Source organism: Cupressus sempervirens, chromosome 9 (assembly GCF_028749045.1).
Source record: "Cupressus sempervirens isolate cs-2001-9-10 chromosome 9, ASM2874904v1, whole genome shotgun sequence".
In the NCBI taxonomy this organism is placed as follows: domain Eukaryota; kingdom Viridiplantae; phylum Streptophyta; class Pinopsida; order Cupressales; family Cupressaceae; genus Cupressus; species Cupressus sempervirens.
The window spans coordinates 85,970,475-85,986,973 of record NC_143126.1 but is presented as its reverse complement, the minus strand read 5'-3'; the positions used below and the strand labels follow the sequence as shown (position 1 = coordinate 85,986,973).

The 16,499-nt window shown below is 34.8% G+C and overlaps 1 protein-coding gene across 2 annotated transcripts in view; it reads right to left on the bottom strand.

The window, feature by feature from the left end:
• Positions 1-4,041: 4,041 nt before the first annotated feature.
• Positions 4,042-16,499, bottom strand: part of LOC149537737 (nicotinate phosphoribosyltransferase 1-like) — a 312,565-nt gene continuing 300,107 nt past the window's right edge. For both annotated transcript variants that reach the window (XM_089799111.1, XM_089799112.1), the window contains exons 14-16: positions 6,103-6,211; positions 4,472-4,584; positions 4,042-4,389 (exon numbers count right to left, since the gene is read on the bottom strand). In XM_089799111.1, coding sequence (XP_089655237.1) covers positions 4,312-4,389; positions 4,472-4,584; positions 6,103-6,211 — 300 coding nt within the window. In that variant the 3' untranslated portion in view covers positions 4,042-4,311. The remainder of the gene's footprint in view (positions 4,390-4,471; positions 4,585-6,102; positions 6,212-16,499) is intronic.

Sequence of the window (16,499 nt, the reverse complement as noted above, 5' to 3'; positions counted from 1 at the left end):
TCTTACCAAAAATGAAATAAAATATAATGAACTAGACTGATAAATACAATGAAGATGTGTCTTCTTATATAGGCAAGACAATATAAGACCATGATAACTAGGAGATAACTAGTCACCCACGCAAGGTAGAATCACATGTCCACCAAAGGTTGGTCATCCTCCATTGTGCAATGAAGCATGGACAACATGTTGAAGATAATAAAGTGATAAATACACTAAAGGTGGAGATGACACAAAGTGGAAAGTGAGAACAATTGTTTGTTGCTTGATTTTGTTCTTGTTCTTTCGCGAATACCTTTTATCAACACCGTTTGGTGTTCCGTCCAGTGCTATCATATTGGTTGTAAGCTTCCAGCCCCATAGACCCACGTTGTGGTCTCTCGTCAAACATTAATATCTATCTATCTATCTATTTATCATTAGCTAAACTAGATTTTTTCTTACAACATGTGCAACAAAAGGTGCAAACTCCCAAGTGTCTCAAATGCAAAATATTATGTATGCATAATCCTAAGTAAGCTTAAGTGAAGTATAATTAGTGAAAAAATAATTACACCAGCAAATGTGAAGCTAAGCAATCTGTACAAAGCAACAACGATATGAAAAAATGGTTGATATCTTTATGTTATACAAGTTTACAATGAATGACGAAAATATAGATATTGATATGTCCACATTCAAATGGTTTATATTTATTTGCTCATTCTTTACCAAATAAACTTCCAAATACATTATGATGAATGGAATAGAATTTCTTCTTGATATGAAATTAATGGTGAGAAAAATATACAAAAAATATAAATGAAAAAATATTTTATTTATTGATACCAACCACAAATAAGCACACATACAATACAAAATTAATTTATTCTATTTAATTTTTATTTTATATAAAATTCATCTCACACACCATTACCCAAATGAAAAACTAAATGCTCAATTCTCAATGTTGTTGTCTAACACTTTGGTACACTTTGCAAATAAAGGAAAACTTGATATCTATAAACTTTAGTAAATAAAATACAATTGATTACAAAGTATTCATTCCCAAAACCTAAATCATTGCAATAATTAAACTTAAAATTAATAGATTTAGTAAAGGAAAATGTTTGATAGTAGATTCCTTTGGGCACAATACAAAGGTAATGCTGAAATAAGATCACACACACGCACACACGCGCGCGCACACACACACACACACATATATATATATTACACATGCAATGGTACTAAAATGACAAACATTCCAATTGATCATTAATTAAAGTCATTTTTGACCAATAATATATAACACTCAAAATCATAAAAGGATTATAATTCGAAGCCTCAAAGTTAATCCCAACTAATCAACGCCCACCTCATTCATCTCACCTCTCTCATTTCTCTCAAATTTACATTAAAAAACAAACAAAAAGTAAAAGAATATGACAATTTTAAGTATTTGGTAAAATATAAGGTATTGTAGGATTTTATTGTTAATTTCCCCAAAAAATGATTTAATTTAAAACAATGTAGATTTCTTTTTATTATGTTGATGGTTGTTCAATGATGATATTAGTTACCTACTGTAGTGTCATAAAATTGCACCTAGTGTAATTTACCATTATATGACGCTCCCAACTTAGCTAAAAAGCAAAATACTATGTAAGCCTCCATGTCCCTCCATCTCCCTTATCCTCTCCCGCCAAGAATCTTGACCATGCACAATACTTGGCATAGGACACGTGCATTGCAAAGATGATTGTGTATCATGCATTTGTTCCACAAATTTATAAATGTGCAACGAATCATCAAGACGTTACAGTTACCATCCTTCCATGTAATACCTCTTAACATTGCCCACCAATATTGAGAATCCATCTACTAGTTTAAAAATTCATTTTGTGTTGTTTCATACACTCTTGGTTTTCTACCCCATACTATAAAGCTTCTTGTCACTCCATTCTTACATTCTTGGGTAGCTTGATTACATCTTAGCATCAACACTCTCAATTACTCCATTGAGCTCCTATTACATGGATTTGGAAAGGTGTTTGCCATCTCACTTCATTTGATTTTTGATAGCATCTCATATTCTCTTGAGCATAATATTGAATTATCATTATTTATTTATTTATTTATTGTCTTTCTTGTCAGATATTACCAATTATCTTGTCTATCTATCTATTATGGGGGTGGAAACACCAAAGTACAGACTTCACTTAGGTAAGCCTACAAACTACCCCAAGCATTTTTCTTGTTTGTGCCTATGCAAACTTTGGAGGAAGTTGAGCAACTCATCAATTTTGTCAACTTCCTTCTTTGAGATAACATCGATTCATATCACCCTTTATTAGCATCATTTCCATAGTATAATTGCATTTCTTATTTTTTATTATCAATATTAAATTTACTTTCTATTAGTATAAAGAAATGTTTGATTACCACACTATTACCTTGTACCCATACTTTCAATTCACACTTGTGCATGCATTTTGGTTAGTGAGCTTGCAAAGCTTGATAGTTAATCTCAATAATTAGCTCTTTGGATATCAATTATTAAAACAGTTTTATTAACTAGCACAACAAAGCTATTTCAATTACTTGATTTCCCATCATATTTAATTTTGCATCTTAAATTACATTTGTATCATCTAATTGTCTTGATCACCCTAACTCACAAAACTGCAAGTAGAGGTGAGATGACAAAAAGTTGATTCATCCCTTGAGGTTTCATCAATCAGAGGGTAGAGAATTCCCTTCTCCACACCTATTATTTCAGAAACATGTTAGCATAAATCCTACTAACTAAATATAAAATAAATGTTATAAAAAATTCTTCTCATTTTTAAATAATTACCTAAGAGATTTTTGTTGATATACGATGCATTATTATACAACTTGGACTAAGCAAGTGGTTTTGGCCTCAAACTCACCCAAACTTAGCAAAATTAAAAATCATGAAATACAAAGATTTTATAAGATTGAAAGGTTTTACTCAACTCCATTAAATAAATAAACTTTAAAGTCATAATAAGCTTTACCAACTAAAATCTATACACAAGTAAACATCAATCAAACAAGTTCAAATGCATATTTGAATTGAGAAAAGCAACACATTTAAATCATAAGTAGTCTCAAATGTTTTAGGAGTACAAAACTCATATTGTGGTATCCAAAGGACTACTAACTTGAAAAACAGCAGATTCACGAACCCCGATAGAAAGGAGCTTGAACTACTTAGCCCAACATCACTACTCCGTGGGGGCCTACATTTGTATATTAAACAAAGATTGCAAATATTGATTAGGTAAGTTGTGTTGAATCTTGAAACTATCTTTGGCACGTAATAACAAACTAAATGTCTCAATATGAATATAATATGCATGTTTCAGTAATCCATGTCTTTTGCTAATAATATATCACCAGTAACCGAATCCATTTACCATGAGATGTAAATGAAATGCTACTAACCTAAAAATACCCCAGTAAAAAGACACTGACGACCAAACATGTGTGTGAGTACATGGAATGAACATGCAATATTTTTAAAGTATATTACTTTTGCCTCCTTACACAAGACAAGGGCAATCTAGAAGTTTTGAAATAAGGCACGCATAACAGGAAAACTACACAAACTAGATGTCTTCTAGTCAAACAGTTTACAGATCAAATATATAAAGTATATGTAATTTCAAACAGGTGTTCGTATACTTGAAAATGCAAAAGTTTGGACCTATTATCTGACAATAAAAACTATGCACTTGTTTGAAACAAGCAGAGAAGTGTACTTATATATATTATTTGCTTTATTCAGTTACTCCATGCTTCTGCTATTTATGATGTGATTTATTACCCTCTATTTGCTAAGGGACCTTAGGCTTATAGAAAAATAAAATATTGATGCACTTAATAACTCTTCTGGCATTAAACATGCTAATAATGTAACTTTGATTCATCTGACAACTTTGTAAGCAAAATATGGTCACTATCTTATGTTCTTAACGAGCACATGAAACACGTCTCACTCATTAGTAAATACTCAAAAATATCAAGCAGTCCTTGTTCTCAGATTTCAAACATCTCATAAATGAATAAAAACATCAACAGATTCTACAATCGGAATTTCATTTTTTATAATTTTAATTTTGTGGAGGATATCTTGGAAGTAACCATAAGAAGTTGAAAGGTGTAAAGTTGTCATAATGTAAGTAAACCTATTGATAAACTTATCTATTTCTTTGATAACGGTGAGACTGAACTATGTTTAAATATAAGTAATCCACTAAATGAAATATACTGCCTCCTTGAACAAGAGCATATGATAACCCTTCATTGCAACTCTCCAACAGGTGCCTCATTTAGCCACAGAAAATGAATGAAATCGTAAAGCTTTTCACTCACACTCACCTGAACTCAACAGTATCATAAGATTTAATAGAAATCAAATTAGTTAAGAAAAAAATGTAATACTTAAAAGACTCTTGCAAACCTTATAAGGTGTAGGGTTTAATCCACGCATGTGATCAGGACGCATTTCAGCCAATTGTTTTGAACACCGTTCTCTAATAGACTGCAATGTTGGCAATGGTTCACATTCTGTACCTGCATTGAATTCAACCAGTCTTAAAATAATTTTGCTTTCATTATAATGAGATTGATTTCTGGAGGCTTACCATAGATATCCATTCTCTTACCATTCTATTTTCCAGAGTCCACATGAAACACAAAGTACAGGATAAAGAGTGAAAAAGCTCCTAATCAAATGTCTCTATGAAATCCTTGAATATTCATAAAGAGACTTTTATCATCAGGTTCAGAGCTTGTCTCAATTCAAAGCTATGATATCCATGACTAAAACCCTTGGGCTGAAATGTTACTACAAGCTCATGCTTTGCAGACTGGATGCCACCATTGCAGTATCCTAAAAAGTTTAGGACCTAGAAATTTATTATTTTGTTTATAAAGAACAAACAGTAAGCTTTGATAGAATTTAAATGAGTGTACATAATAACCAAGAACTTTAAGATTTGTGTGCACTAAATCGAACACTGCTGTCTTACAATTGCAAAGTGGATACATAAAAAAGGGCACTAAAATATAGAAATGTAAACTATAATTTAGAAAAAAAATCTTCCTAATCCGTACAACATTAGAGACCAACAAATGATCAAACTTGACATGGCTCTGAAATAATGCTGAGATACTGGATCCCTCAAGAAAGCACCAGATTCTGATTCTGAAGTGATCTGGATTCCTCTTGCATCCAGGCAGAATTCCAGAATGGAATCTAGATTCTGTGTGGATCCCTGCCCGGATCCAAGAGGAATCCGGGACGATCCATGGGAATCTGTAGCTCTGGGTAAGGAAAATGGGGCCCACTTTAACTCTTTTTATATTTTTTTCTTAGTTGCTGATGCATAACACCCTAGCCTGGACTCGGAGGCAGATACATGCTGATGCAGATGTGCTGAAGGATGCACTGTGGATACTCACAAGAAGCGCATCCTGGGCATCCAGATGCTCAGTGGAAACATGTGCTAAATAACATTTTTAATTCTGATTCGGATTAGTATTGTTCCTCAGTGAATTCTGAGAGGACTTCAGTAGGGACATCCAGTGTATTTTTTATGTTACTGTATTCTTCATTTATTGTTCAATCTACTATAGTAAAAGTCAAAGTGTCGACTGCAAGGATGAGAGCGACAATCGCTCCTAAAATTTTGAGTTCTTTTTCTGACTTACAACAGTTTTAAGAATTATGAATGCAACAGACTTAGTTCAATCTTACAATTCTTTTAGTTAAAAATTTGCTTCACACTTGACATCATTTTTCTTATATTTATGTTGTGTGCCTCAGTATCTTTGAATTGTTGTACTTGTATGCTTCACTAGCTTTAAACTGTTTATATTTTTAGGTGCTTGTGTACCGTATAGAATATCATGTTTTTCAATAACCTTGTATCTCTTTAGGATATAGGTGAAATTTCCGGTTCCGCAAAAATACTTATCACTTTCCTTGATTTAACTTATTATTTCCCTTGTAAAGCTGAAAATACTAAGGAAATATAAAAATTAAAGAGACAAAAGCACAACAGGATTAAGATTATTTAAAATATGTACCTGAAATGCCCGACCAGTAGCACTTGTAAAGTTCCTCCACTTGTTTTGGTACAACATATGCTCTTTTAGATTCATTGAATGGGTGCCTACACAAAATCCGCTCTCCTTCCTATGCAAGGCATAAGATTGATGACAAAGGTAAGAAAATAAGACTCATTTCAATTAGGAGCACTAAAACAACAAACAGGAGCTCATAGCCTCATACTATTACTAGTCCAATCCTATTCCAAACGAAAGTGAATAAGGTCATGTGAATAAAAATGCCAAATTCCAAATTTTCCTGAAAAATGTATATAGCAGCTATCAAACTATGATTCATCTTCAACAATTTGTTTTTCTAAGAATTAGCCCATGGCATAAGGAAACCCATCATGCTAGTACTGGATCAACTTACTGCCTAGATTGTCAGTACGGGTATGGGCACAGATACAGATACATGGGTATGGTATGTGGGTATGACAACTTTTTGGGAGGGAGGTTAGGTTACGTCTGTACAAAAAGAAAGAAAAAATCTATCTATATATATATATATATATATATTAAAGTCTAATATTTAAAAATATATAATATTATATGCAATCTACTATTATTATTATTATATATTAAACTATATTTAGCATTTTAAAGTTTAATATTTATGATAGAAAAAATTAAAATCCTAAATAGGGGCTATATGATATGAGAATATTATAATATTATATAATTATATGCATAAATATTAAATACTAAAAGTCTAAATCTGTGTATAAATTGTGCCGTAAATAATATATGCAATCTACTAAAACATAAATAAGGTATTATATAAACATTGTAAAACTTTCATCAATTAAAAGTTTGCTTTAAAAAATCAAAACCAAACCAGGTATACTCGACCGTTGACATAGGCTGCTCTATCCGTCTGCAACAAAACTGCTTGCACTGTCATCCCAAGCTGCTCCGTCCGTCTGCAACAAGATTGTGTGTTTCGTCTGTCTCTCTAAACGAATGTCTTGTCCCAGGCTGCTCCATCTGTGTGCTCCATTTGTTTGCAAAAATGCGGGCAAAAAACAGGGTTCTTGGATGTTGTCAGCCCCAAATTTGATGGAAGTTCAAGTCAAATTGCCATGTCAAAGCCCAGATTCAAAGTCAAATTGCCACGACAACTTTAAATGACCAGATACAAGTTGCAAAAAGCACGTAGGTTTGAGGCTTTTAAAAATGGAACCTTGTCCGATTCCACAGAGATTTTTGGACGATTTTGATTTTGATACGTACTGTACCAGAATCTGAAGGAAAATAGGGGAGTACCGATAACTTAGCTTATTGCTTTCATTAGGGTTATGTTCTCTTAGCCTCCACAATAGATTACACATACCAAGAGCATCTAACTGTCCATCGATCGAAACCACTATTATTAAAACTTAAAGGCATGGTAGCCTTTGCAATTTGGCAATATTAGCTTGGATATGGCTAAAGCATCAAGACAACTCTTCAAGCATTACTCAAGCTCAATTCATGTCAAACCATTTTCAATCCAACAATCATGGATGATTTGGCACCTGACATCTTGGATCTACTAAAATGCAGATCTGAGCTACCTATGGAAGCTATACAGGCACACTACTAGGCAAAGGAAAATTCCAATCACCAATGGCAATGATACTTCAATTCTATATTGTACGAAGAAAATATATTCATCCAGCACTTGAGATGCAGTCATTTCTCAAGACAATGAATTCTCCCCATTTTCCCGAGCCGAGCATTAGTGTTTGAGGATTAGCCTATTATTTGACCCTCATAGGCTCTAGTATGGTGGATTAGAGTGTCCAGTTTGGTATAATGAAGGATTATAGTTGGCAAAGTCAGACCTTGTTCACGATACTATTTATAGTAAGTGATCATTTTGGGAAAGTCAGAGTTACTATTTGTCAGGCTAAGGCAGAGAGCAGTTGGATGTAGAAGGAATTGATTGAAGGATTTAATGAGCTATTAAAATGATTAAAGATATGAGTTTAGATTATAAAGTGTGTTCAAGTCATAGTTTGCAAACTTTGCGAGTACTCTCAGAGTTGTCAAGTACTCTCACTTTTTTTGCTAGGCAAGTACTCTTAAGTTTAACTCTCGTGTTTTTATAGATGTAAAAAAGTGTAGGTAAAAATGTTGGTTAAAATGCATTTTTCACATGATGTTACTGCTATAAAACTATGTGTATTCTCTATTGAGATGTCAATTTCAAATTTAATACATTTTGTAATTGAATTCTACAAAAATTATATGTTTTTTTCAGAGATTTTAATTTTTAGCACTTTCTAAGTTGCCAAGTTTCTGCCAAGTTGAAAATTTTGGGCTTGCCGAGTACTCTCTGAGCCCAAGTCTACGAACTGTAGTTCAAGTACATTAATTGCTCATTTAATAATAAAGTGATTGGGTGCTTATATTTGGAGGGAAATATAATAAACTATTATATTTCAAATCATGGCAACAAAAGCAAATAATTTCAAATGCCTAAGTTATGATACAAGTTATGAGAAATGCATCTTTGAAGGCTCTAGTCGAATTGTGTTGAGGGTTATTAATACGTTCAAATGAAAAGTTCGAACCATCTGATTATACATTGTAATTATTGAATTTGTGGAGAGACTCTGGCAAGTGTTTCAGGTTCATTTAAGAGAAATGTGAATTTGGAGCTTTAGAGTGAGTTATATCACTATGCACAAAAAGTATTATGGACTATGTGGAAGTAAATTGTAAAAACCTCGATGGTTCTAACCAATGCAATTGATGATGTTTCCTTCAATTTTGAAAGTTTTGCAATGTGAAAGTTATACAAATATGAAATATAACTAATTAATGACAATTATGTCACTGCTGTTACAAATTCAATGAACTGTAATTTATTTATTTTTTACCCAACAGTTCAAAATATACATACAGATGACAAATACAACAATACTTTGCAAAGATGCATACCCGTGTTGTGAGGTTTTCACACCATCACCCCAAAAAAAAATTGGGGACCCCCTTTTCTTCTCAGTTGCCTTGGCAAATTTTTCAGAGTTGTCTAGAGATTTTTGATTTGAAATTTTTACACCTTGGACGCCTTCGGACCAAGGGGGGATTTGATGTGATTGGTTTTTTTCACCCAGTGTTAACTTGATTTTTCGGAGCATGTAATTTTATCCTTAGGCCAAACAAATTTCAAAAATAACATTTCTTAATGGTTAGAACAGTTTTCGGTAGGATAAATTTGCAAATTTTGGACTTAGACGGATTTTTGAAAATATGAAGTAATTGTCTAAACTTGAACATTTTCAGAATGAATTTTAGATTTAATTGTTTTTGAAAATCTTGAATTTTTTGGTGAAAAGGGAAATTTTTTGATAGTGAAATTGAAATTGGAAAATCGATTTTGACTGCTAGAAAAATGATTTATTTTGGTTAAAAAAATTGAAATTATATTGCAAAATCAAAATTGAATTAAATTGCAAAATCGCATAGTTTGGTTGAAATATTGCCTAGAAGATTTTTAAAAATGTTGAAAGAAATTGGTAAATTGAAATTGAAAATTGATTTTGGCTTGCCAAATTCAATTTTAATGATAATTTAATTGCTAAAACATTATTAAATGAAAATTTTGACATCTCCTAGGCTTACCTTGTTTTATTTTGCAATTTTTGATCAAAACTAGCAATTAAATGGGCTAATTTCACTATGGGCTAGGTTATTTTAATGTTGCATTTAAATTTGAGCCATTAATAAAGAAGCTAATTTAATTTTTCTTTCCTCCAGGCAAAGTCAACCCACTTGGAGAGGATAAAAAATTTGGTATAAGAGGGGCTCCCCCCCCCTCTTATTTCCTCATTCCTTCTTCCTCCTCCTTGGGTGAGCGATTTTTTTCTAAAGGCAATTTCCAGCTTGGGCGATTTCTTCTTGGAGCAGATTTTCTCCTCTTTTGGTGGCATTATCTTCTCCTCGCTTGGGTGATTTTTGGAGCAATTCTGACTTTTTCCAACTAGGGTGATTTTGTTAAGGCAAATTTTTCCATTTTCTTGGTAGCGAATTTCAGAATTGGGTGATTTTATTTGGTGAAGCGGCTATATGATTTGAGGTCTGATTTCTTTTTGGCAAATGTGGGCAATTTCAAGGAAGTCAAAATTCTGATTTTTGCTAGGGCATCATTATTGCAAGGAAGGTTGAAATTTCCGAAATCTGATCTGAATTTGAGGAGGGCCCAGTTATTGGTGAAGACAGATTTAAGGTAAAATTCTACTCATTTTTAGAAGTGAAGATTGGTTTAAAGGCGGATTCTATTCCTTGTTCTTACTTGGTTCGTTTCCTTTATTTTCTTCTTGCACTCATCATCCACCACTTCATCATTCCATTGATAGGCTGAAGTTGGGAGATATAAGTGTAGATTTCATGATAGGATATTTGGAGAGGTAGAAATAAGCTAGACCACCCTAGAATTGCAGTTGGGAGATATAAGTGTAGTCCATCCTAAGGTAAGGAAGAGGCAGAAATAAGTGGTAGTCCCACTCCTATGTTGAAGGTTGGAGATTGATAAGTGTAGAGATAGGACTTGGAGAGGTAGAAATAAGCTAGATTCCATCGATAGAAAGAAAGTTGAAGATTGATAAGTGTAGTCCATATCATTTAGAATTAAGGGGTAGAAATAAGTGTTTAAGATAGTAGATGTTAGTGCAAGCAACAACCCAAAGGGAACAAATACCAAAAAGGACAAAGAAGACATGATGCCTTAGACCAACTTCTTCTCGAAAGTGAGGTGAATAAGTGATACCAATATCGGCACGGTGACCATGATACATTTAAAAGATAGATTGAAGGAAGGACAATTCCCCCATGGCAAAGAAGATCTACAAGAGCGGAATTGTACACGCGGCAGTTTTAACTCCTACCTTGCCTTGTCCGAAATTGGTAATGGAGTGTGCATCCTGGTTTGATATTGTTACTAAGTCCATCATTTTTGATGAAAGAGAGTATTAGCCAACATTGGTAAACAAGTGGTCGAATAAGCATTTAATATTCCCCAATATAAAAGCATGATAGTAGTAATGATGGATCAGGTAGCTAAATTATTTTAGGATAATCAAGAGGCCTACTTCATTCATCTAAAGCAGAATTGGTTACACGAAGGAAAGAAGGGAGTTACCAAGTCGTCAAGGCTCACCAAGTCAGATTTCAAATCAAAGTATGGTGATCTCATTGTGCTTCTCAGCCAAATCATGGGCGTGGCTCAAGGTATGCAATTCAAGAACTGGATGTATTTCTTTATTGATGAAATTGAAAATGGGAAGAGAGGATTTGATTGGGCTAGGATTATAAGTGAAAATTTAGAGTTGCAACTTAGGACAATACAAAATCAAAAGCAATTCTATATGGGATCCTATCTTTTCTATCTGATTGCGAGACTATATGAAAATCTTGAACTTAAAGGCATTAGGAGTGATTAGCAATGGGCCAAGGAAATGTTTGGTGCATGAGCACTATCCACAACTTCATTTGCACAACGCCAAAGATTACAAGATGTTTTATGACACTTTTGCCATGAAGACGGTAAGGATATTACAAGGGACACCTGTTAAGAGGCTCTCATCGGAAGCGGAAGCAAAAGTCAAGAATTATGGGAGTTGGTTCATCCAATTTCCGCAATTCACATATATTAGAGTAGCAAAAAGTATAGTTTGTCCGAAAAGACTTCCAAGGTACCCACCCGACAAGGTAGTTTTGACGAAGTTGGCTAGGCAACTTGAGCATTATGACAAAATGATGAAACTTAAAGGTGAGACATGGATTACCTTCTCATTTGGAATAGACAATAATACTTGCCCCAATCCTATCGCCTTTGCAGTTGCAGAGAAAGATTTAGAATGGTATCATCTAGGATGGTATAGAGCAAGACAAGGATTTGATCCTAATGGTCTTATCAAGGCATCTCACGGAAATACATTCAAACATATTCCTACTATAGAAGATTTTTGGGCCAATGCACAGGAGGACTTTCATGTAAGGAAGTTAGCTTTCTCAAGGTTGCCAGTGAGCATGATGAGGGCAATCAGATGGAGAGGCCTTGATATTCCTGATCAACTAGAAGGTGATGAAAATGTGCTAAGAGGAGATTATGATACAGTGGATGGAACGGAGTTGAGTCTAGTGGATTGGGATGATCACCAGGATCCTTCCTTAGAGGCAGTTACAAGGACAGTTGATCTACACACCGAGTCATGGTACAATGAGAAGTTAAGGCAATTACAAAGTCGGAAGGTATGCCTTACTTATGAGAAGATGAAACCGAGGGAAGGTCCAGCAGAGTTAGTCGGACAGGAAGATGAAGTCAGTAGCCAACGACAAAGAGTAGTTAAGAGCAAGAAGAGAAGTTTGGAGGTTGACAAAAGTAAAGAACATCAGGAGCCTCCAACAAAGAAACGAAATGCAACACTGTCAAGGGAGAGCATAATTAAGGCTAGAAGCCAAGAGGATAATACAAGTGGACATGGGACTGTGGTAGAGGTGAGCTCTGATTCAAAATCAAGTGGTTATAGTGACAGCATTGAGTACTCTCCTCTCTCGGAGAACCAACATGGAGATGATGTGACAGTCACTAGTGAAGAAGAAGATAAGCCAATTGATATTGAGGAAATAAGCTAGGCGCTCAAGGCCGTTGGTGATGCTTTGCTAGTCGAACCAAATCCAAATTTGGGGAGATGCACGACACCGCTATGGTTAAGGCAAATGCTTATGCCTAGAGGCGAGGTGGTGATTTTCCGAACAGTTGAAGATATTCAAGGGTTAGTGTAAAAGGGTGATAGCCAGAAACAGAAACAAATTGCAAAAACGGTGGCAAAGGTAATCAGGAGCGACAATGATGGTCACCAAAAAATTCAAATTGCTATACCAAAGGTTAGCAAGGCATTGGATGAGATTGTAACTCAGGAGTATGAGATAGTAGAGCATAACTTGGGAAGGATCACGAATGACATGGAATGTGAGGAGATTCGAGAAGGCATGGTTTCAATTAGAGAAAGGTTGAGAAAGGCAAACGAAACGATTGTAAAATTGGAGGCCGAAAATAGATATTGGAGAGATTGCTAGCCTATCCAACAGTCGCACTAGATAGCCCTTCCTCAAGACAATGGGAGCAACACAAAAGAGATATCGACTCAATTGCACGAAGTCAAGGATTGGATCCATGATAAAATTCAAGATGGGTGAAATTTCTTGCCTTCCTTTGTCTCAACATTTAGGTCATTAGTGGCTATTAGAGATAAATTTGGAACATTTGAAGGTGAGTGGAAGGATTTTCTTCTAGTCAAGGACTTAGCCATTCCTAGGCTACAGGCATTTATCGAGCTATCGGAGAAATATTTGGAAAGGGCCAAGTTGGTAGATGAAGGAGGAATGAGTACGGTGGAGTCTTGGTTTGTTGCCTTGACCATCAGATTGAGGATACTTGAAAAAATACATAATGAGATTACAGAGCACAACCCAAGCATTGACACTTCCATTTCAACCATGATGAGCGATGTTGGGGCGGCACTTGATTTTCAAGATATCAAAGAGGAGGATGTCAATGAGACAGAATTTGGATCGAGATTGGATGAGTTGGGGAAGGTTGCCATCGAGAAGAAACATTTGGGCACCCTTACCTCCCTCAATGCCTTTATCGGATATGCGAAAGAATATGAGAAGGATCATGAGAAGACACTGCAAGCAACGAGTGACATGATGAATTCAACTGAGCTCAAGATGAAGCACACACTTTTCCCTCCCATGAATGAAGTCAATGACATGCTAGCCAAGTTCATTGCCTTGGCTAAAATGATGAAAGAAGAGGGTAGAATGATATTAGAAGATCATTTGATGTAAGCCCAAGTGGCAATTTCTCCTTTCTTTTGGGTTGGATAGGTGTTTGATTCTAATTGGCTACCATTTTGGTGCCTTCTCATTGGTTGTCACTTTTCCTTTTTTTTCATTGGTCCATTGATGAGGTGGCATCTTCTCATTGGTTGATGGGGTGGCAACCCTAATTAGGGTTTCTGGGATTCAATCTAGATCGTTGATTTTGCCTCTTAATCTCTATCGTTGGTTGTAATTTTGGCCCCTATATAAGGCCATTTGCTATCATTTGTAAAGGTTTGAAGAAAATTGTTGCTAAGATATCCTCTTTATCATTGTTGTGACTTGCATGGTGATTAATAACATTTGGTATTGTTGCATGGTTTCTACTTCCAATAGTTAAAGTTAGATTTTATTGAAGTTGCTAAAGTAGATTTTATTTTGAGAAAGTTGCTAAGTAAGAGTAAGAGTAGATGGATAGTTGCATGGTGAAATTAGTGGATGTTTGATAGAGATCTATAATTAGGCCACTAGCATCCTAGCGGCTTGTTAGGAAGCCTTGCGTGATAATCTAGTCTTTTTCCCTTAAATCATTGCATCTATGGAGGTAGAGCCGCTAGTAAGCTTTCATCCGATTCGATCCCCATCCATTTGCTAGTCTTTCCATTCATAGGAGTAAGAGTAGAACAACTAGTAGTTGAGTAGTCGGAGTTCATTCTTAGAAAGTTAGAAAAGGAGAAACACCATTGGCAGACACACCCCCATCATCACCACCATCAACATCATTCGGTGCTCATATATTTTACAAAGCTAGATTCATCACCATCGCACCAAAAGTCCAAGTTATCCTTGAATGAGCAACATAAGACTGCCTACATGATTAACCAACAAATCGCATTAATATAACTGAGTTAGTATCCACAGGTGTAAGGAACATTGGAATTTTCTCGTGTCTTCATGAGTATTTACTTTTCAAGAGAGGGATTTAGTGTTTGATATTGCATGTCAAGTATTCAATCGCTATATGTTATGTAGTGGTACAAAATTGACATCAACAACCCGGAATGAAGAATACACCATTTATTTGGAAATCTAAGCACAAATTATGACTGCTGTAGCTTTTTCCAGATTATTGAATGTTTATTCAGATCAGAAAATGTATAATTTCTGCTCAAAGTTAGCGAACAGTAAAGATGTCAAATACCTCTGAAACAAGCACCAAAAAACCTTCTAAAATGATTGATTCTTCCCACCATGAGCATATGGTTTCATAGTTCATTGATTGCTAGCTAAAGGAAGAAGGATATAAAATCTGGAAATGACTGCTCAAAAAACTCTTCCAATCTGCAATAAAATGTCTTCAAATTGATCCATGAATGATCAGAGAAGACCCTTGTAAATGCACAAACCTCTAAAAGGCTGATGTAGAACAATGGCAAGCACAACCAGCAATCTCAGTGCATGCTTTCGGTCCCTCAAAGCTGAGTAACAATGGCTTCCAAACTTGCAATGGCTCCTTGAAACCCTTGTTGGATAAACTAATAAAATTCACCAACTATCAAAGCACAAAATGATCAATTCCATATATGAGAATGAGCTCTTAAGTCTCTTTTTATTCGTTCTTGTGAAAGCCCAAACACATTCCTTACCAATGTGAGATAAGAGTATATTCTCACATATTTGCTTTTGTTTCATTTAAAGTTATATAACTTACATAACTTTTATGTGTTTTTCCATAATTTGACTTGGGCACCATTTAGAAATAGAATTAAGTCACTTAAAGAACTAAATGATGGGTCATGGCCCCATTGTCCTTTTAAATGATCATTAAAGTGGCTTTATTAAATAATTTTATTTTAAGTTATTTAATATCATTAATTATACTCTTTTTAATAATTCCTAAGTCAACCATTAATTTCCATTGCAAATGGGGTTTTGACAGGTCATCAGGTGCTCTGCTAAATTTAGCAACCCTCTTAACTGACTATCACTCCAAGCGAAGGTAGCAGGAAACTGCAACTGATGACACTATGCATTGTACCATGACTGCCTCCAGTAGCCACTGCCAAAAATAGTAATTGGTAAGATAAATGACTTACTATAAGTAGTAAGTTCCTCAAACTGAACCAAACGAAAAAGCTGATGCACTTAGACCTGGCCAGTAACTGCTCTACACTCTAGACATGTCCCAAATAGCAGGTAACTGTGAGCCAATGTGCCCTCTATCCAAACTACTAGCCCACGAGGACCATAGTGATGAACTAATCCCACAATCATTGGACTGACTGAGAAAGGGGACATTACAAAAGTATCCACAAGTTCTACTCTATTTTATGATAGACCACATTTATAAGTGGTTTAATAAAATGATGCTTTGTGGTTTAATAAGAGGACCACATTTAGATACATGACAGTCATCATTCTTGAATAGTCATCAACAAAAAGAATGAAAAACTTCTCCAGTATAGCTTTCTATTCCAATGGATCCACATAAATCAGTATGCACAATTTCTAATATATCTTCAAACTGATAGTTTTTACCTTTAAAACTAGTTTTTCCCATT